General features: G+C 35.1%; 1 protein-coding gene across 2 annotated transcripts in view; it reads left to right on the top strand.

Annotated features, from left to right (window-relative positions):
• The window catches only part of chrd (chordin), a 33,941-nt gene extending 19,947 nt beyond the window's left edge, over nt 1-13,994 (top strand). The window contains exons 12-20 of one of the 2 annotated variants that reach the window (XR_015508336.1): nt 564-805; nt 3,895-4,303; nt 4,429-5,948; nt 7,244-7,337; nt 7,633-7,689; nt 8,367-8,470; nt 9,517-9,774; nt 11,077-11,170; nt 13,426-13,994. Coding sequence is in view for 1 of the 2 variants with exons in the window: in NM_130973.4 (NP_571048.3) it covers nt 564-805; nt 3,895-4,008; nt 5,736-5,948; nt 7,244-7,337; nt 7,633-7,689; nt 8,367-8,470; nt 9,517-9,774; nt 11,077-11,170; nt 13,426-13,490 (1,241 nt within the window). In the remaining variant the exon portion in view is untranslated. The remainder of the gene's footprint in view (nt 1-563; nt 806-3,894; nt 4,304-4,428; nt 5,949-7,243; nt 7,338-7,632; nt 7,690-8,366; nt 8,471-9,516; nt 9,775-11,076; nt 11,171-13,425) is intronic. The other variant, NM_130973.4, reaches the window with a different exon arrangement.
• The last annotated feature ends 10,402 nt before the right edge of the window (nt 13,995-24,396 follow it).

The following is a 24,396-nucleotide window of genomic DNA, read 5'->3' as shown; positions in this document are numbered from 1 at the left end:
AGATTGTTTTCAGCACATTTCTAATCATAATAGTTTTAATAACTCATCTCTAATAACTGATTTATTTCATCTTTGCCATGATGACAGTAAATAATATTAGACTAGGTGCTAATAACATTGACCTTAAAATAGTGTTTAAAACATAAAAAACAGCTTTTATTCCATCTGAAAAACAAATCAGACTTTCTCCAGAAGGAAAAATATTATCAGACGTACTGTGAAAATTTTGTTGCTTAATTAAACATCATTTGGGAAATATTTAAAAAAGAAAAAAAAAATTCAAAGGGAGCTAATAATTGACTTCAACTGTATTTATATAAATTTCCCAGAGATGGGTTGCACCCGGAAGGGCATCCGCTGCGTAGCAATGTGCTGGATAGGTTGGCAGTTCATTCCGCTGTGGCGACCCTGGATTAATAAAGAGACTAAGCCGACAAGAAAATGAATGAATGAATGAATATATAATTAAATAGCACACAAATAACATAACAAATAAGAATGCATAATTAATAAACGTGTGTGTGTGAGTGTGTTTAAATGTGACCTGCTGTTTTTCTCTGCAGAGTTGCCGGTTCCTCTGGCCGGTGTTCTGGTGTCTCCGCCGGTGCGCACTGGTGCAGCGGGTCACGCCTGGGTCTCGGTGGACCCTCAGTGTCATCTGCATTACGAGATCATCGTTAACGGACTCAGCAAGAGCGAAGACGCCTCCATCAGTGCTCACCTGCATGGATTGGCCGAGATCGGAGAGATGGACGACTCTTCCACCAATCACAAGAGACTCCTGACCGGTTTCTACGGGCAACAGGTAAACAAAACGAATATATAAAAACAATTTAAAGGAACGGTGCACTGAGATTAGTCTTCAGTAAAGTTGTTTAAATAACTTAATATCTAGCCAACTGGAAACTATTTAAACAACATTTTCTGAGTTATATTTTTTATCTGCAACAACCTGAACTATAAAGACGTGTTTGGATATTAACTTCTGAATTCATACTTCTGTACACACCTGAGGAGAAAAAGTACTTACTTTCAGGACGTCATACAAGTATGCAACCTGGAACACAGCATAATATGCATATGATAAATATATTATTCATTCATTTTCCTTTAGCTTAGTCCCTTATTTATTAGGTATCACCACAGCGGAATGAACCGCCATCTATTCCATCGTATGTTTTATGCAGCAGATGCCCTTTTAGCCACAGCCCAGTACTGGGAAACACCCATACACACACACACTCATACACTACGGCCAATTTAGTTGATCAGTTCCCCTATAGCGCATGTGTTTGGACTGTGATGGAAACTGGAGCACCCGGAGGAAACCCACACCAACACGGGGAGAACATGCAAACTCCACACAGAAATGCCAACTGACCCATCTGGGACTCTAAACAGCGACCTTCTTGCTGTGAGGCCACAGTGCTAACCACTGAGCCACCGTGCCACCCTTAATATTAAAATCTTTTTAATTTCCCACTATGCATGCATGTTTTTTTCATATCCTCTTTTGTGTGCAACAGAGAAAAGAAACGCACACTCATTTGTGTGTGTGTGTGTGTGTGTGTGAGTGTGTGTTTGTGTTTGAACTGTCTCTTTAAATGCGATCCAGCATCATCTGTAACATAAACTGACTGATTACAGATCAACTGAAGTGTGTTTTCTTTGGCTGCTCCTCCGTCATCCTGCCAGAAAGCTGGCTGTTATTTATTATCCGCTGTTTATTAAACAAAGCTGGAGTTTTCCCTGAAATCTGGAGTTTTTGCTCATAAAATTCTGATCATTATTTGAATTTATTATATGATAAATATTAGATGCATTATATATATATATAATTATTTATTAATTTTCCTTCAGCTTAGTCCCTTATTTATTAGGTATTACCCCAGTGGAATGAAGCAGCAACTAATCCATCATATCTTTTATGCAGTGGATGCCCTTTTAGCCAAAGCCCAAACACACACACTCATACACTACGGCCAATTTAGTTGATGAATTCCCCTATAGCGCGCATATATATATATATATATATATATATATATATATATATATATATATATATACATACATATACATGCAGTAATTATTAGCCCCCTGAATTATTCGCCCCCCTGTTTATTTTTTCCCCAATTTCTGTTTAATGGAGAGCAGATTTCTTCAGCACATTTCTAATCATAATAGTTTTAATAACTCATCTCTAATAACTGATTTACTTTCTCTTTGTCATGATGACAGTAAATAATATTAGACTAGATATTCTTCAAGACACTAGTATTCAGCTTAAAGTGACATTTAAAGGCTTCACTAGGTTAATAAGGGTAACTAGGCAGGTTAGGGTAATTAGGCAAGTTATTGTATAATGATGGTTTGTTCTGTAGACTATTGAGAAAAAATTAGCCTTAAGGGGCTAATAATATTGACGTTAAAATGGTGTTTAAAGAATTAATAACTCCTTTTATTCTCGCCGAAAGAAAACAAATAAGACTGTTTTCAGAAAAAAAAAATATTATCAGACATACTGTGAACATTTCCTGAATCTGTTAAACATCATTTGGGAAATATTTAAAAAAGAATAAAAAAATCAAAGGGGGCGAATAATTCTGACTTCAACTATATATACACACACACACACACACACACACACACACACACACACACACACACACACACACACTCTTAGTTATTTAAGATTTCCTGATGCACTATTTATTGTTATTAGTTTACTAAAAATGCAATGTTTATATATAAACAGTATATTTAGTTTATATGTAACAGTATATATATATAGTTTATATATAAACACATATATATATATATATATATATATATATATATATATATATATATATATATATATATATATATATATATATATATATATATATATATATATATACATATCATGGTATCTGCTGGGTCCTAAATAGTCTTCTTTATAGTCCTAATCTTCCTTTGTTCATGCTACCCAATCTGGTCGACACTCATCCAACCACCAACAATCCATCTCAGTAAAACTGTAACTTTTTATGGCTAACTCCGTTTAACGTAATGGTTGAGTTATTTACCCTTCAATAACATTTGTTTAAAAGTTCTCCATGCATTCACTGCTGGGGTCACTGACCTGGGCAGATTCTTGTGCATACATTTAGTTTATTATAGTTTTTAAAACTTTTAAAATAGTTGTCCATTTATTTAATGTTGAAAAACAGTGTTTACAATTAGAGCTTGCTTGTTTTGACACAATATTTAAAATATTTAGCCTAGAAATATCTAAAATATTTATATTTTATTATTAAATTGCTATTGTATTGTTAAATGTGTTTAATTATAATAATGTTTTTAATAGGGCAAATAAAGATATTTTCCATCTGGGCCATTCCAAAAACTGCTTAGTGTTTTAGCACTGTACCAGTCTAATATTTCATTTATAATAGTCGTAAAATGTGTTCGATTTAACCTGGTGAAACCTGCAGAAACCCTGATAAATACGAAAATTAACATGTTGTGAAATATCATTAACTATGACTGGAAGCAGTGTGTGGTTTTACAATGTGTGCGTATTTCTATCTGTATTACTCGTATTGTATTTACAGAACTATTGTTTTTAGTCTAAGATGAATCTAATAAAGATAATAAATAATGAAAAAAATATTGAATACAGGTCAAATTAACACTATAGATACATGATCTAAAATGTAAAAATAAAACACAATAATTCACAAAACACAATAATAAAACACAATAATTCAAATGAAAGCTATGCAGATATATGAAGATGTTTTTTAAATGATAATTGTGTGTTTTTGTTTGTCTGCTCTGTTGATCTCATGCCAGAAAATGCCAGGTTTTGGATTACATCATATAGATGTGATTATTTTGATTTCTTCACAGGCTCAAGGCGTCCTGAAGGACATCAGTGTTGAATTATTGCGTCATTTAAATGAAGGTACGGCGTATCTGCAGGTCAGCACCAAGATGAACCCCAGAGGAGAGATTCGCGGACGGGTGAGTTACGCCGTGGTCACACTGCACTTTTCACCCCATAGACTTAGGGTGCGTTCACACCTGTGAACCGATTCAGTTGTTTCGAAACAGAGATTACAAATGTTACATTGTTGCTCTTTGCTCTTGGAGCGGTTCGCTTTCACACTGCAAAGTTTCTAATCGGACCAAAAGAGCTAAAACAAGTCAAGTGTGAGTAAACTCTCCTCACATTGGTCAGAGTGTCAGGGTTTATTTTGCAGTGTCCTGCTCAGCTGTCAGGAGAGGTGGTGGTTTGGTGGTGATTGACAGGGTGCGCGCGACGTCTCTGAGGAGAGATGCGGTGGGGAGGGATGAGAAGGGTGCGCGACGATGCCTATTTGAGGACCGGGAGGGAGACGCGCGATTACCGGGAGATCATCACTCGTTTGCGGGCATCCGGAGACTCGCGAAACTTCCCGCCATACACATAATTCTCTCTTCATATAGCCGTAAACCTATTACATATCCATACAACACAGTGATATAACCGCGCTCGGATCAGATCACTTTCTCACTGCAATCGATCAGCTCCAGGGTTCATTTCAATCGAGTAGAGACCACCTCACTCAGGCGATCTCGGAGCGATTACTTTGGCGCGGATCTGAGAGCGATTTCCCTGTTCACATATGCCAAACGAACCGCGCTAACTGGGCAAACGAGACAGGTTCTGAAACAAAAGTGTAGGTGTGAAAGCAGCCTTATAGTCATATGCATGCGAATGCGACAAACCGCAGATGCAAACTAGCGCAAAACATTTTGCAGTTCGCTGCGTGGCTAAATTCAAGCTTGGTGAACTCTGATCTCAAAATCGCATCATGTGATCAAAACATGACCTCTCTGTACAGAAATGTTAAAAAATAGACCAATCGCTAGCTTTGTTTTAGACCCAATCCCAATCCTACCCCTCAGCCCTTACCTTACTACCCTCACACCTCGCTTTGCGCGTTCCCGTGAGGGGGTAGGGCTATCTCAATTCCCTTTAGCTTAAAGGCGTAGGGCTAAGGGGAAGAGGTATATACCCCTTCGACTGAAGATTTTTCTGGACCACACTCGAAACCAAGGGGTAAGAAAATTACCCAGAATGCACCAGCCACAGCGGCAGGATCGCTGCACCCTGAAGTAGCAAATTAGTATTGTTTGTCATTATTACGAATTTTTACAACAAACAAGCACAGGAGAACTGATCAACTAAATTGGCCGTAGTGTGTGTGTGAGAATGAGAGTGTATGGGTGTTTCCCAATACTGGGTTGCAGCTGGTAGGGCATCTGCTGTGTAAAACATATGCTGGAATAGTTGGCGGTTCATTCCGCTGTGGCAACCCTGATAAATACGGGGCTAAGCCGAAGAAAAATAAAATGATTTAAACGTATAAAATGTTTGTAGTTTGTTTCTTCCTACCCAGAGGTTTTCTTCACGTCTCATCATACGTCAGTTTCTCAACAAATCTTCAGACATGCCCCGCCCCCTTCTTCTCATTGGCTGTTCATTTGATGCACTTGAGCTCCACCACTCTCACTGGCAGAGCTGCGAGAAAACAAAATGCTATTGGCTGATTTTAAAAATGGGAGGGGCTACTTTGCCCCGCCCTCTCTTCGTGTTTCAGTTGAGACTACGTCAAACATCCAATAAAAACTGCACATTTCAGAGCTCTTCAGGAGACCTGTAAGTGTGTGTGTTGAACCTGTGTGTGTGTGTGTGTGGTCATCAGATCCACGTCCCGAACCACTGTGAGTACCCGGCGCCCCGCGCTGAGTTTCTGGAGGAGCCGGAGTTTGAGGATCTGCTGTTTACACGGGAGCCGACGGAGCTACGCAAAGACACACACACTCACGTACACTCCTGCTTCTTTGAGGGAGAACAACACACACACGGCTCACAGTGGACACCGCAGTACAACACCTGCTTCACCTGCACCTGCCAGGTAACAACACACACACAGATGCACACACACATATATATATATATATATATATATATATATATATATATATATATATATATATATATATATATATACAAACATTACATACACCCAAATACAGACACACACACACACGCAGATGAATATGCACCCACACACATACACACACACACTCATATGTACACAATACACATTAACAGATATTTACATTATACACATAATACACACACAGACACAAACCCACATACACACATTTAGACAAACAGTAGAAACACACTAATACACACACTCACACACATATATATATATATACACACAAGTACACTCTAACACACTTAAACACAGATACACACACATACATACACAGATATTCATTCACACACACACACACACACACACTCAAACACAAACAGAAATACACACACACTCACTCACTCACTTAGACACACACACACACACACACACACACACAGATATACAAATACACACACACACTCACTCAAACACACTCACATAAACACAGATACACACTCACTCACTCAAGCACACACACATAAACAGAAACACACACACACACACTCACTTAAACACACACACACACATAAACAAAAACACACACACTCACAAACACACACACACACACTCAAAAGAGATACGCACATACTCAAGCAAACTCTAATACACTAACACAAACACACACACACACTAACAATCACACATTCTAACACACTCAAACACACACACACACACACACACACAAACACACGTTAACAATCACACACACAATCAAACATTGGTACACACATAAACAGAGATACACACAAACTCACTCAAACACAGAGACACACACTTAAACACACACATATAAACAGAGATATACACACACTAATACACACACACACACACACACACACACACAGATATACAAATACACAAAAACACATACATACAGATATCAAAACACACATATACACACTGACACACACACACACACACACAGATATACACACTCACTAAAAGACACACACACACACACACACACACACACACACACACACACACACACACACTCTCACTTAAACACACTCACATTAACACAGATACACACTCACTCACTCAAGCACACACACATAAACAGAAACGTACACACACTCACTTAAACACACCCACTCAAGCACACACACATAAACAGAGATATGCACACACACACACACACACACACACACACACACACACAGGTGTAGATGTTGTCATTATGAGTCTAATACTCTGCTGTGTGTGTTTACCGTGTGCAGAAGAAGACGGTGATCTGTGACCCAGTGATGTGTCCTACACTCTCCTGCACACACACCGTCCAGCCTGAAGACCAGTGCTGTCCCATCTGTGAAGGTCAGTACACTCCACACACACACATAGTCCATAGGCTGTAGTGTATGAGTGTGTGAATGAGTGTGTATGGGTGTTTCCCAGTACTGGGCTGCAGCTGGAAGGGCATCCGCTGTGTAAAACATATGCTGGAATAGTTAGTGGTTCATTCCGCTGTGGCGACCCCTAAAGGACTAAGCTGAAAAAAAATGAATGAATGCATGAAAAGATTAATCATTCGGACTATAATAAAATGTATGAATATATATTTAATGTACATAAAGTGTGTATTTTAACACTGTTTGATTTGTGTCAACAGAGAAGAAAGAATCTAAAGAGACAGCCGCTGTAGAAAAAGTTGAGGAAAATCCTGAAGGTGAGTTTATATTCAGTCAAATTAAAAATGTACTTCTGCAAAATATTGTATAATATTATACTTTCAAATTTTAATTTAAATGTGCAACTTTTAGTTTATTTTAATTTTTATTTAATAGGCTTATTTATATTTGTATAACTGAACAGAAGCTTATTTTTATTTAAATGTGTAACTGAGTAGGTTTATTTTAATAAAGGTTTTAAATATTTATTTTATTTGGTTTATTTTTATATGCAAAACTGAACAGACGTTTTTTAAAAATATTTATTTAAATTATTAACTATTTCTTTTAATAGATTTAATTTTACAAGCAACACTGAATAGAAGTTTATTTTTATTTAAATGTGTGACTGAATATGTTTATTTTAATATTTATTTATTTTAAGAGGTTTATTTTTATATGCAACACTGGACAGAAGTTTATTTTAATATTTATTATAGGTATTAACTATTTAATTTAATAGATTAATTTATTTTTAAATGCAAAACAGATTTTTTTAACTATTTTATTTTATCAATTATTTCATTTATATGCATAAAAGTTTATTTTAATATTAAAGCATAAGGGAATGGGTTTATATTTATAATAATTAAAATTTAGCTTAATAGGTTTGATTAGTTCTTGACACCCCTGTCTAAACAGAAGTGTACAGTAAGATGTTCATTGGTTGTTTCAGGCTGTTATTTCGAAGGCGATCAGAAAATGCACGCACCTGGAACAACATGGCATCCTTTCGTCCCGCCGTTCGGCTACATCAAGTGTGCAGTCTGTACCTGCAAGGTGAGTTACAAAACATGACTTCACAATATTCATTAATGCCATATATGGAGATAATGAGCATGTGCATTATTCATATCCATACACATATCAAAACACCGCAAATAACTAATTATCGTTTAAACTTATAGAGTGCTTTTTAAAATCAACATGCTAATTCATACAAGAATAATGCTAACATGCTACGTTATGCTTAAACCATGTTAGCAGCATGTCAATTCATACTAGAAATATGATAAAAATTATGCTAGCGACATGTTTTATCATGCTAAAATGATGCTAACGGTATGCAATTTTATGCTAAAAACATGCTAAGCAATGCTCAAAACATGCTAATAACATGGCTTCCTAATTATATATATATATATATATATATATATATATATATATATATATATGCTATAATCATGTTAGCAGTATGTTAATTCACACTAGAAACATGATAAAAACATGCTAATTCACACTAGAAACATGATAAAAACATGCTAATTCATACTAGAATCATGCTAAAATCATGTTAGCAGCATGCAGGTTCATACTAGAAACATGATAAAAACATGCTAATTCATACTAGAATCATGCTAAAATCATGTTAGCAGCATGCTAGTTCATACTAGAAACATGATAAAAACATGCCAATTCACACTAACATGCTGTTATTCCAACCTATACTAAGTAGCATGTCGATTCATACTAGAAACATGATAAAAATTATGCTAGCGACATGTTTTATCATGCTATCATGCCAAACGGTATGTAATTTCATGCTAAAAACATGCTATATATATATATATATATATATATGTAATTTTTACTTTATTTTCCACTTATTTTAATGTCGTTTTGTCCTCATGTTGTTATATATATTAGTGCACAGTTGCTGAATAAACTTTTTTGTAGCTAAAGTCAATATTGTGATAACACCCTATTTCACAATAAGCTTCAGCAATTCATCGAAACGCCGTCAGAAGCCCGCATGACAGCATTATTGTAAATATCTACATCATCATGAATATTAATAGGTTATGTTGTCATTGTGTCCATATAAGGGCTCGACAGGGGAAGTGCACTGCGAGAAGGTGACGTGCCCGCCCCTCACCTGCAGCCGACCAATCAGACGCAACCCTTCAGACTGCTGTAAGGAGTGTCCTCCTGAAGAAACGCCCCCTCTGGAGGACGAGGAGATGATGCAGGCGGACGGGACGCGGCTCTGCAAATTCGGGAAAAACTACTATCAGAACAGCGAACACTGGCATCCGAGCGTCCCGCTGGTGGGGGAGATGAAGTGCATCACTTGCTGGTGTGACGTGAGTTGTGCATTTAGTTTTTTACTTGTTGATTCAAAGTCTTAAAAGGTTACAAGATCATTTTCACAGCAGAATACATTTAACAAATTAAATTAAATTGATTAATTAAAATAGGCGTCACGGTGGCGCAGTAGGTAGTGCTGTCGCCTCACAGCAAAACACACAGTGCTGTCGCTGGTTCGAGGCACGGCTGGGTCAGTTGGTGTTTCTGTGTGGAGTTTGCATGTTCTTCCGGCGTTTGCGTGGGTTTCCTCCGGATGCTCCGGTTTCCCCCACAGTCCAAACACATGCGGTACAGGTGAATTGGGAAGGCTAAATTGTCCATAGTGTGTAAATGAGAGTGTTTGGATGTTTTCCAAAGATGGGTTGTGGCTGGAAGGGCATTCGATGCGTAAAAACATGCTGGATAAGTTGGCGGTTCATTCCGCTGTGGCGACCCCGGATTAATAAAGGGACTAAGCCGACAAAAAAATGAATGAATGAATGAATTAAAATTTAATTGCAGGGAGAAAAATCTGAATTACAAGAAAAAGTGACGGAAATACATGAAATAAAGTCAGAATTACAATAAATAAAATGATTAACAAAAAATTAAAATTGCAAAAAAGGGCAGAATTAAAAGAAAATTGTCTGAATTGCAAGAAAAAAACTACAGAATTATAGAAAGTCATTAATTATTATAAGAAAAAAGAAGTGTGAGCTGTAAATTTCTAATTTAAAAAGTAATAACTGCAGCAGCACTCTAAAGGTGTGTCCCAAATTGCATACTTATGCACTATTCGACGCCATTTTTAAGTATAAATAGTGTAAGTAGTGTGTTCACACTGAAATCTCTAGAAATAATAAGTGCACTTTAATTACCTGGATGATGCACTCATTCAGCTGGTAAAATGAAGTGTGTAATGATGGACACTTCACGCACTCAACAACCACTGCTTTAATCACACAGCGGAATGGGCGGAGCTATCGAGCGCACATGTTGAATAACTTTATTTATTTTGGATGGTGAAAGCAAAATTCTCCCACGAGAGTGATTATAGCGCCTCCTGATGGTGAATGTGGTTCTACTCATGGCAGGTATTATTAGGTCATTTATTTTACTAATTTGGCAACCTGCAAACGTCCTCAGGGAAACAGTCTGAATTTCCACTTAGTTAAAAAACATTAGTGCTCCATTTGGGACGACACGTCATACATACAGTATACTATGTTGTTGAGTGTGTAAGTGCATAAGTACACACATGAGTGTATAGTGTGCCGTTTGGGATGCCGCTAATGTAACCCTTTGTGTTGTTTTTCCAGCATGGCGTCACAAAGTGTCAGAGGAAGCAGTGTCCACTGCTGAGCTGCAGAAACCCCATCCGCACAGAGGGAAAATGCTGTCCGGAATGCATAGGTACAGTCTAATGCTCACTTTATCTGTCTATCGGCACGATACAGAAGGTTTTTTTCCATTAAAATACTCAGTAACCACTAGAATAGTGTTATATTTTGCTGATTGATTAACTTACATTATCCCAAATCTTATTGCAAGGTTAAAATCCAGACAAATAAGCAATTTCAACTGGTGGGACAGAAATGACAACAGCTGCATTTCTTAAAAAAAAAAACATCCACTTTGAACCTCATTTTCAGATTTATCCGTTTTAAGTCGCAAAAATGCCATTGTTATGCACGCGAACAAGAACATAAATAAACTTCCTGTTTTGGGCTAAAAATGTTGAGTAAACGAACAGAAAAATGAAAAAAGTTTCTGGTTTTTGGCTGAAAACGTTTAGCCGAAAAGACTAAAGATGATGATAGAGAATTTTTTGGCTGGAAATATGTAAACGAACAGGAAAATGCTTAAAATGTTTCAGTTTTTTTTGTTGAAAGCTTCATTTAAACAAACAGGCAAATCCATTCAAAATTCAGTTTCTGGCTGAAAACATCATTTAAACGAACTGGCAAATGCAAGTTTCACGTTTTTGCTTGAAAATGTATAAACAAAAGGCAAATTGATAAAAATTTTAACATTTTTGTCTATAAATGCGTAAGCGAACAGGCAAATGAACACACTTTTTTTTTTTGGATGAGAACTTTCATAATATTTCCAGTTTTTGACTGAAAATGCAATTTACGAACAGGCAAATGCATAAAAAGTTTCCAGTTTTGGCTGAAAACATTTAAATGAAAAGCCAACTAAATAAAGATTTTTCTGTTTTTGGCTGAAAACGTTTAAACAAACAAGCAAATGCATAAAAATGTCCCATATTTTACTAAAAATGTTGTGTAAACAAACCGGCAAATGAATAAAAAGTTTCCATTTCTGCCTGAAAGCAGTTTAGAGGAACAGGCAAAATCATGAAATGTTTCCTTTTTTGGCTAAAAACATTGTCGTTTGAACGAACAGGCAAATGCAAATAAAATGTCCATTTTTGGCTGTAAGCGTCATTTAAACTAATGGGCACATGCAAATATAGCTTCTGTTTTTGGCTGAAAATATTTTTGTGTAAACTGACAGGCAAATGCATGAAAGGTTTTCGGTTTTTGGCTGAAAATGTTTAAACGAAAAAAGAAATGAATAAAAGTGTTCAGCTTTTGGTTGAAAGCGTTACGTAAACAAACAGGCAAATGCAAAAATAATTGTAGGTTATTGTTGAAGATGACATTCAAACAAAGAGGCAAATGCATAACAAGCTTCTGTTTTTGGCTTAAAATGATTAAACGAAAAGCAAATTAAATAAAAATGCTCAGTTTTTGCTTAAAAACATATAAACAAACAGGCAAATGCATGGAAAGTTTCCCAGTTTTGGCTGAAAATATTTAAATGAAAAGGCAAATAAATAAAGATTTTCTGTTTTTGGCTGCAAACATTTAAATGAACAAGCAAATGCATAAAAGTTTCCCATGTTTGGCTAAAAATTTTGTGTAAACAAACAGGCCAATAAATAAAACGTTTCCATTTCTGACTGAAGCAGTTTAGAGGAACAGGCAAAACAAAATAGTTCAGAATAAAACGTTTCCTATTTGACGAAAAACGTTGTTTGAACGAACAGGCAAATGCAAATAAATAGTCCATTTTTGGCTGAAAGCGTCATTAAAACTAATGGGCAATAAAAGTTTGTTTTTGGCTGAAAATATTGTTTAAACTGACAGGCAAATGCATGAAAAGTTTGCGGTTTTTGGCTGAAAATGATTATACAAAAGAAAAATGAATTAAAAGGTTCAGTTTCTGGTTGAAAGCATTACGTAAACAGACAGGCAAATGAATAAAAAGTTTCCATTTCTGACTAAAAACAGCAAATTCGAAAATAGTTTCCTTTTTTGGCTGAAAACGTTGCCGTTTAAACAAACAGGCAAATGCAATTACAATGTCCATTTTTGGCTGAAAACGAGAAATTAAAGGGGCAAATGCATAAAAGATTCTGTTTTTGGCTAAAATGATTAAGCGAAAAGAGCAAATTAAATAAAAATGCTGAGTTTTTACCTGAAAATGTATAAACAAGCAGGCAAATGCATGGAAAGTTTCCCAGTTTTGGCTGAAAACGGTCATCAAGCAACATCTTTGTTTGTTGTGAACATGCGCCCTCTAGTGGCCAATATCACCTACTGTGTGTTTCAAACATGAACAGTTTCCTCAATACATCTTTGTATGTCTCTGTTCTGCAGAGGACTTCATGGAGAAAGAAGAAATGGCAAAGATGGCAGAGAAAAAGAAAAGCTGGAGACACTGACACGCTCTAAAGTGGAGATCAGGCCGTCTCAAACGCACAAGCAGACGCCTGTGGACTGCACAAACACACACAGAAGAGCTCCAGGACGCGACAAAACTACACAACGGATTATTCCAGAATCAATCTCAGCTGCTGGAGATGTTTGGATTTTCCCACCGGCGGGAATGTGCCTTTGACTGTTGTTTGTAAATTTGACTTGGACACAACATCACGTGCGAGTATTACAAAACAAAAACATGACACAAACGCTTCTCACAGTCTCTCTATAATGACTCTGAAATCAGCCAATCAGCAGGACTGTTTTGATGCATCTGATTGGAGGATTGGTTGTGGAGGCGGGGTGTTCTGGATGCTCATTAGCATAAACTCCGCCCTTTTCTGGTATATTTTTTTATGTGTGTTTTCTTTCAGTATTTTGATGGATATTATGAGTATTGTTTGTATTGCATATTTATTAATTATGATGAGTAAACAATAAAGTTTGTATGTTTATGTTGTCATAAATTTGTCCATTTTATATCATTTTAATTTATTACCACCATTTTTTAATTTATTTCCCACACAGTCCAATCACATGCGCTATAGGGGAATTGATTAATTAAATTAGCCGTAGTGTATGAGTGTGTGTGTAGAGTGTGAATGGGGGTTTCCCAGTACTGGGTTGCAGCTGAAAGGGCATCCACTGTGTAAAACATGCTGGATAATTTGGCGGTTCATTCCGCTGTGGTGACCCCTGATGAATAGATGGGCCATAATTAAGATAATTTTCTTAGCATATGCTTTTTATATACCAGATTACACTCTTGGTTTTTGGTGCTCGTTCAAACTACTTATATAAAATAAGCTAAAACAAAACAATTCTGGAGATTTTTGTAGAGAAATGTAATTGTTTTATGTTCAATGGATTTAAATTAGTTATGATAACTTAATGGATTTGTGTTGGGACAACATGAATGAATTGTGTGCAACCCTCTATTTTATAGAGTATGAAACTTTTGAGTAAAGGGCACCTATTTTACCCCTTTTACAAGATGTAAGATAAGACTTTGGTGTTTCCAGAATGTGTCTGTAAAGTTTCAGCTCAAAATACCCATCAGATCATTTATCATAGCCTCCAGAATCTGCCCATTTTAGTGTCGGAGTACAGTGTAGCTGTTTTTGTAGCCTGTGGCTTTAAATGCAAATGAGCTGCTTCTCCCCACCCACAGCTCCCACGTGTGTGCCTGCTTCTCGTCATGTGTTACATCAGATAAACAGCAGTCAGTGAGGGACATGGATGAAGCTGAAATAAGGTCACTAGTCAAAAATACCCACACACACTTTACCTACACACTAAAGTTGATTTTCATCATACCTGTAGGTGCCCTTGAAAATAAATTAAATTTATGTACTGGAATGTTTTTCTAAAAATATAAGCAATATTCAGACACAATCTTTGTAAATCTGTGCAAAAAATAAGCAAAATAAAAATAAACGTACCAAGAAAATCATTTTAATTGACGTTTTTCTTTTTTTTTAATCCACTATATGCTGTAGTTATATAAAATGTGTGAAAAATAAAATATAAATATTTATAAAAAAAACAATAGGTTTATAATAAAATGTTCTTCAACATTTTCTTCAGTATTCTTCATATTTCTTCAGATTTAATGTGGAATAACACAAACATTTAAACTCAATTTATGTATTTCAATGTTCATTCATTTCCTTTGGCAGAGTCCCTTATTTATCAGGGGTCGCTCACCACAGCGGAATGAACCACTAACCATTCCAGCATATGTTTTACACAGCGGATGTCTTTCCAGCTGCAACCCAATACTGGGAAACACCCACCCACCCACACACACACACACACACTATGGCCAATTGGTTAATCAATTCAACTATAACGCATGTGTTTGGACTGTGGGAGAAAACCGGATCACCCAAGGGAAACCCACACCAACATGGGGAGAACATGCAAACTCCACACAGAAACACCAACTGACCCAGCCGGGACTCAAACCAACAACCTTCTGGCTGTGAGGCAACAATGCTAACCACTAAGCCACCATGCCACCTGTATTTTAAAGTTTCTTTAAAAATCTAATTCAGTGTTTAGTCCATCATGCAAAATCTGTGAGAAGATATCTGCTAAATTAAAAATACCAGACTTCAGTACAATATAAGCTGACGTGCTAAAATGCAAGCCTCGTCCAACTTCTGTCCTAAAGAAACGACGTCATGTCTAAAGCGAGCTCCTCAAATGAAGCCATCGCACGTTTCCCAGCAGCTTCAATAATAACTCCAGGCTGGAGGTCAGCGGGAGTCAATCGCCTGCAATTTCACACTATTCACAGCCCAAACGCAGCAGCAGACTCAGGCTTTACTCATCTGCCTGCTCACAAACTCTCTCCTCTGATTAACCAGTGCTGGGTTACTAAGTCTCATTCACTCATTCGTTTGATTAACTTCATTGTCCAAAAGTGGAAAATGGTCAACACACCACAGGATAAAAACACAACCACACTGTAGAAAATATCCGTAAATTAAACATTTTCTGAATCCCTTTTTTTATTATTATTTTTATTTCTGCTTTTTTTAATTGCATTGTGGGATCATAATATTTCCTCCAACAACTGTTGATGTTGAAAAGTAAAAAAAAAGTGACTTTTATGATCATTTGTAATAGTTTAGGTCGATAGCCAATGCCAACGTCAATCGTCGATGGCCAATAGACATCACGATGCTGAGCCGGCATCGCGATCCTCCGCTCCACCCCTTTTGCAGCAGCAACCCGCTCGCAAAACATGCACACTTAGGCTCTGTTTACACCAATACGTTTTAGTTCTAAAATGGCATTTTAGGACGAAAATTATCCACATCCACACTGGTATTTCATCTAGGATTTCTGAAAAGATCTCTCCGTCTACATTATACTGCTGAAAACGCAAATCACGTGACCACACACACACAGGGCCCTATCATACACCCGGCGCAGTGTGGCGCAAGGCGCAACACAATAGTTGTTTGCTAGTTTCAGCTTGGTGCAAGGGTCATTTTGACGTTTAGCGCCACGCAGTTTAAATAGCAAATGCATTTGCGCTCATATGTGCGCCCATAGGCGTTCTGATCTAAAAAAGGAGGCGTGTTGAGGCGCATTGCTATTTTGAGAAACTGTAATAGTCTGTTTTAAAGACCAAACCTCGCTTACACACTGCTTAATACACAAAAGATGTAGAGCATTACGCAAATATCTTTACATATGACAAAGAATTAAATATATAGAATGTATTAAGGATATATATAGGATATAAATATAAAGAATTAAAATATTACAAAACATATTTTCTACATGAATATAAACACCATACTCTTATGCCTTTATCTCTCTTCAGCTTTTTCAGTTTATTCAATTTGCTTTTGTATAATGTTATCATTATTAGCAGTATTATTGATTATATCCATATTTATATTTGTTTTATTAAAAAACAAGCTTAGATTTGTCCACCTGTCAGGTTTTAGATCATATGGGGCACAGCAGGTGTATTAGGATATAACTCGAGTTTTTAAGCACACTTCGTTATTATTGTTCATTTATTAGTTTGCTGGAAATTAGAACTGAATTTAGAAATAGTTTTCAAACAAATCTTTGCGCTTAACAAACGAAATTAATCATTTATAGGCTAATTGATGTCTGTGCGTACAATACATTTCCCTATCCACGAGAGCGAAAGTGAAAGTAGATCATTTATCTCTCATTCTCACGCGGTAGATGCTCTGTTTAACTGTTTTCTTGCTAGTGAAATGCTCAGTTTTTCCACTTACACTTACTTTATGTCATGTAAATAGCAAATGTGCATCAAATTGGGCATCAAGACCTGACAGTGTAAACGGGGCCTAAATCTAATAAAGCAATAAGATGTAAAGATTAAAAAAGTCCTCTAAATGTCTTGTAAAAAAGTCACACTTTGTCCATATTTGACCCAACATTGAGTTATTACAACCCAGCACTTTAAGAGTATGAATGTTTCTCTTGCAGACTGGATGATTTTTTTTTATGTGCGAGTCGGTGTGTGTGTGTGTGTGTGTGTGTGTGTGAGAGAGAGAGAGAAAATGTGTGTGTGACTCATTCCAGTTGTCTGACTTAATTTTCTCAGTCTTCTGTGTCAAGAGGAGAAACTCAGCAGTATGGAATGTCCAGTCTGACTAAATTAGTAATATAAAGGCTAGGTATTTAGGCCTGTATGGTTAAAATCTATGGCATACTTTTTACTCTACAAACGAAGAAATATATATGAATAAATGTTAAAATAAATTAATGAGAAATAAATTAAGAAATACATACATTTGAAAATATATAAAAGGGGAAATAAATAAATGTAAATATGTATATATATATATATATATATATATATATATATATATATATATATATATATATATATTGTTTTAAAAGAATGCATGTGAAAATAAATAAATGCATGCAAAAATATATTGTACAAATAAAGAATTTGGCGGTGCGGTGGCGCAGTGGCTAGCGATGTTGCCTCACAGCAAAAAGGTGGCTGGTTTGAGCCTCAGCTGGGTCAGTTAGCATTTCTGTGTGGAGTTTGCATGTTCTCCCTGTGGCCGTAGTGTGTGTGAGAGAATGAGTGCGTATGGGTGTTTCCCAGTACTGGGTTGCAGCTGGAAGGGCATCCGCTGTGTAAAACATATGCTGGATAAGTTGGCGGTTCATTCTTCTGTGGTGTCCCCTGATTAATAAAGGAACTAGGCCCAAAAGAAAATGAATGAATGAATAAAGAATTTGTGCAGAAATTGTATATTATTTTATGTATATATTTTTGCGCAATATTTCTATACTTATAAATTATATTATTATTATAATAAAGAAGTTACATTTACTAGATTAAACATGCTTAAAAACAACAATTTGAGTTAGAAATTAATGATTAATTTATTCTTTATGTATAAAATATGTGTTATTGCTTTAAAACATTGTATATTTTGATATAGATCATTCATTTGATAAAACTTTAGTTTTTTTTTGTAAATTCTGTCTGTTAATTAAAGAATATAAAATTTGTAATTAAAAGTATTATTATTAGTAAAAAGTGTGTGTATTTAATAAAGCTTTTATTAATCTAAAATTATAAATAGTTAAAATAGTGTAATATCTATTGTCTATCAGTTGAGATTTAAAGGGATGTTAATGGCATTGAATCAAGTAATTAAATTACTTATTGAGTAACTAAATTAACTTTTTGAAATTGTAATGAAATTAGTTATTAATAATTTTTTAAACATACTTTGTTTTTTTTGTCCACTTATAGTTGTGCACTTATACAGGGTGGGCCTTTTATATAGATACACCTTAATAAACTTATTGGGTGCACTTATTGGGAATTTTACAAGAACAAACAATGGTGTGTTCGGTTTTAACGTAACTTTATTCTTTCATGAGTTATTTACAAGTCCTCTCACATATACTGATGTGCCACAAACAGGACAGTAAGGGTGCGTTCACACCTGTGAATGGATTCAGTTGTTCCGAAACAGAGATTACAAATGTTACAGTGTTGCTCTTTGCTCTTGGAGCGGTTCACTTTCACACTGCAAAGTTTCTAATCGGACCAAAAGAGCTAAAACAAGTCACGTGTGAGTAAACTCTCCTCTCCAAAAGTGTAGGTGTGAAAGCACCCTCATCAACCACTCCCACTTTATGTATTCATGCCAATTTGCACATAACAGCAGCACATATAACATTGTATATAGTAATATAGCTGTACATACACTTGTCTATTTGTATATTTGCATTCACTACTTACTTCTATTTTTAAAATATATTTATTAGGTTTTTTGTTCTGCCTCTAATTCTGTTGCACTGTAGAAGCTCTGTCACCAAAACAAATTCCTTGTATGTGTGAACATGCCTGGCAATAAAGCTCTTTCTGATTCTGAAAACAGACATGCATCTGATGTTTGGTGAGTGTTTCGCACTTCTGTTCATCTGCAGAGCGTGTTGTGTTCATTCTGTCACACACTGAAACCATTGGGAGTTTTTGAAAAGCGCCACCTTGTGGACAAAAGAGTCATAAAAACACAGGAGCTCTGGAAGCATTAAAGAATTGTTATTTAATATACATACATATATATTTAGCTCATGCTGTTATTATTTAAAGAATTATATCAGCTGCTTCCATGCCTATATATATATAAATATAACATGAATAAAAAAGAGAAGTGAGGCACTGTAATACACACAAGGCGAAAGTTTTAAAATGATAATTAAAAAAAATATATTGAAGAAGTCTCTCCAGCTTTTCAAGCCCGCGTTTATTTGATGTAATGTACAGTAAAAAAGGACAAATTAGTGGAATATATATAAAAAAATTTAATATACATTGTAAAAATGTATTTATTCCTGTACTTTTTTTTCAGAAATCGATGTAATATGCTAATTTACCACTTCATAAACATTTATTATTATTATTATAAATAATAATTATAATAAAACTAACAATAATTATAATAATATTTATGAACAGCTGTATTTTTTCAGAAATCCTTATAATACGCTAATGCGCTGCTCAATAAACATTTATTATTGTTATTAATAATAATTATAATAAAACTAATGTTAATATTTATAAACAGTTGCATTTTTCAGAAATCGTTATAATATGCTGGTTTGCTGCCTAATAAACATTTATTATTATTATTATTAATGATAAATATTTATGAACAGTTGTATTGTGTTAAAAAATTGTTATAATATGCTGATTTGTTGCTTAATAAACATTTATTATTGTTATTATAATTATTCATAAATATAATAATAAAAATAATATTTATAAACAGTTTTATTTTTTCAGAAATCGTTATAATAGACTGGTTTGCTGCTCAATAAACATTCATTCATTTTTTCCGGCTTTATTAAATTATTAGTCACTTTATTAAATTGGGATTACCACAGCGGAATGAACCACCAACTAACCCAGCACATGTTTTACGCAGCGAATGCCCTTCCAGCCGCAACCCATCTCTGGGAAACATCCATACACTACAGACAGTTAACCCACGTGAATGCAGGGAAAACATTTTGCATCTACACAGCAATGCCAACTGACACAGCCGAGGCTTAAACCAGCAACTTTCTTGCTGTGATGCGACAGCACTACCTACTGCTCCACCGTGTCGCCTCAAAAAACATTTATTATTGTTATTATTAATAATAATAATATTTATGAACAGTTGTATTTTTTCAGAAATCAGTCATGGGTTCGAGTCCCGACTGGGTCAGTTGGCATTTCTGTGTGAAGTTTGCATGGTCTCCCCGTGTAAACTAAATTGGCCATGGTATGTGTGTGTGAATGTGAGAGTGGTTGTTTCCCAGTGATGGGGTGCTGGAAGGGCATCCGCTGCATAAAACATTATGCTGGATAAATTGGCGGTTCATTCCGCTGTGGCGGCCCCTGATAAATAAGGAGACTAAGCTGAAAAGAAAATGAGTGACTGATTGAATGAACAGTTGTATTTTTTCAGAAATCATTATCATTTACTGATTTGAGCTCAATACACATTTATTATTAATAATAATAATAATAATAATAATAATAAAATAAATTAAAATAATATTTATGAACAGTTGCATTTTTTCTGAAATTATTATAATTTGCTGATTTGAGTTTAATACACATTTATTATTATTGTTAATAATAATAATAACAATAATAATAACAATAATAATAATAAAATAAATTAAAATAATATTTATGAACAGTTGTATTTTTTCTGAAATTATTATAATATGCTAATTTGCTGCTCAATAAACATGTATACAATTATTTTAAAAAAATTAACAATTTAAAACACGTGAAACAATTGTAAAAATAAATAAAACAAATTGAATGGTGCGAATTTTGTCTTGATGTGCTGCAAGGTGTTTTTTCATTGACAAATAATAATAATTAATAAATAATAAAAAACCCTTTTTGTGCATTTTTCTGGGTAAAAGCAGAGCAGCGTGTGCTTTAATTAATGTAAATGTTTCTCTTCTTAATGTTCACAATTTCCACTGTATTGTCATTACATCAAAAGTATAATGAATAGTTTTACAATAAACTGAGAAGCATTCCCTTCTGTTCATCTCAATGCCTGCTGCTCCACTACAGGAAAAAGCAGATGTACTGCTGAAATAGCTGTGATTTTGCTCATTTATTTTCTTCTTTTTACTGCTCGAGTGTTTGCATACCTGGAAAACAGCTGATGTGTGTGTTTTTACAATAACAACATGAACTAAATGTACACACACAGTATGAACAACAATGATTATGCAGCATTCTTCTGAGAGAAAACCTGGAAATGTTTCTGTTTTACCAAAAATAACACAGTGATGAACACATAAATAATGCATGACAAGCAATGTTGTATAATCACTGTATAATCACAAAATTCATCTGTCCATCCATCTATCTGTTTATCCAACCATCCATCTATCTGTTCATCCAGTCATCAATCAATCCATCTATCTGTACATTCAGCCATCCATCCATCTCTGTTCATCCAGCCGTCCATCAATCTGTTCATCCATACATCAAACTATCTGTTCATTCAGCCACCCATCAATCCATCTATTCATGCATCCATCTATCAGTCCATTCAGCCAACTGTCAATCAATCTATGCATTCATCCATCCATCAATCCATCTGTCTGTTCATTCAGCCACCCATCAATCCATCTATCTGTTCATTCAGCCATCCATCAATCCATCTATCTGTTCATTCAGCCATCCATCAATCCATCTATTCATGCATCCATCATTCCATCTATCGGTTCATTCAGCCATCCATCAATCCATCTATTCATGCATCCATCATTCCATCTATCGGTCCATTCAGCCATCCATCAATCCATCTATTCATGCATCCATCATTCCATCCACCTGTCCATTCATCAATCCGTTCACCTGACTCAGTACTCAGCTGTCATGACTGAGCATTTCAAGAGTCTGTTCATCCAATCATTCACCCATCCATCTGTTCATCCATACATCCCTATCTGCCTGCCTGCCTCTCTATTTGTTCATCCATCCATAAATCCATCAATCTGTTAATTCTGCCATCAAATCTATTTCTGTTCATCCATCCATCTGTTCATCCATCCATCATGTTCATCCATCCATAAGACTCAGTACTCAGCTTTCATGACTGTGAGAATTTCAAGAGTCTGTTCATTCATCCACCTGTCCATACATTTATCTATCTATCTGTTTATCCATCCATCTATCCGTTCATCCATCCATCTATCTAACTGTTTATCCCTATATCCATCTATCTGTTCATCCATCCATGTATCTATCTGTTCATCCCTCTATCAATGTATCTGTTTACCCATCCATCCTATTTCTATTTATCCTATTTCTAATATCTATTTATATTTGTTCATCCATCAGTTCATAAAACTGTTCATCCATTCATTTGTTCATTCATCCATCTATCTGTTCATCCCTTTATCCATCTATCTGTTTATCCATATATGCATCCATCCATCCATCTATATTTGTTCATGCATCCATCCATCTATCTGTTCATCCATCCATCCTTCCATCTGTCTATCCGTTCATCTATCCATTCATCCATCCATCTATCTGATCATTCATCAGTTCATAAATCTGTTCATCCATCCATCTTTCTGTTCATTCATCCATCTATCTGTTCATCCCATTATCCATCTATCTGTTTATCCATCCATGCATCCATCCATCCATCCCTCCATCTATCCATCCATCCATCTATCCATCCATCCATCTATATTTGTTCATGCATCCATCCATCTATCTGTTCATCCATCCTTCCATCTGTCTATCCATTCATCCATCTGTTCATCCATCTATCCATCTATCCAATACCATAAACAATATAATATTATATAAATGGTTTCTCAGCTCTTTCTCTCTTCAACAGAACTGCACATTTCACTCCTACAGACTGTTGATCATCAAAACAAGCACAGATTTCTGCACAGATCAGTCTATAAATATAAATCTGCACCTGCTGACCTGTAAACATCATTTGTAAAGATAGATTGACATCGTTCTGACTAAAGTGGTGATTAAAGTGTTTCTCCACGAAGTGTTTACGCACTTGACTCAAGCAGTTGTAAAATTATTGTGTGTGAAACACAATCTTTAAACACTTTATAATACTGAGAACTCACTGAACAGGTGCACGGACATCTCAATTCTTCATTTCAGCTTTTGTCTTTGTAAAAGCTTAGCATTAATGTGAGTTGAACATTTCATTAATCTCTATTAGATTCTGCATAAATAAGCAAAAAAAAAAAATAAACAAATGACTTCAACTCGTTAGTTACACCTAAAATAATTTTTTTTATTTAATAGATTTTTTAAGAATAACCTTTTTTTCCATTTTTTATTAAATTCAAATTTAAAATAATTATTATTTTTTTTTCCCAACTTAATTAAATGTTTTTAAAACTTTTATCTTAAATTAATTAATTATAAAAAGATAATTCATTTCATTTTAACTTTATTTTTTATTAAAAACAAAATTCAACTTAATTTACAATAAAAACATTTTCAATCTTTTTTAATAAAAAATATTCAACTTAATTTACTACATAAAATAATTTGTGTATTTCAACTTATTTATTTTTATTTTTAGGTTTTCAAAATGATTTTAAAAAAGAAAGTGCTTTTTTCAACTTAAATAAATTACTATAAATCAAGTTGAAGTAAGTCTGGCAGTGGGCGGAGTCTCTCTCTGTTTAACAACGCCCCATATTTAAATAAATACAAACTGATATCTTATATAAAACCATCCCTGCAGTTTTTGTCCCTGCTGTGTGTGTGTTTGAGGGGTGTGCTGAAAGTGTGTGGACTCGACAACATATTGTAAAAAG

Source organism: Danio rerio, chromosome 15 (genome assembly GCF_052040795.2).
Source record: "Danio rerio strain M-AB ecotype USA chromosome 15, GRCz13ab, whole genome shotgun sequence".
In the NCBI taxonomy this organism is placed as follows: domain Eukaryota; kingdom Metazoa; phylum Chordata; class Actinopteri; order Cypriniformes; family Danionidae; genus Danio; species Danio rerio.
Note: the sequence above shows the minus strand (reverse complement) of the source record. Positions and strands in the feature narration are given on the sequence as shown.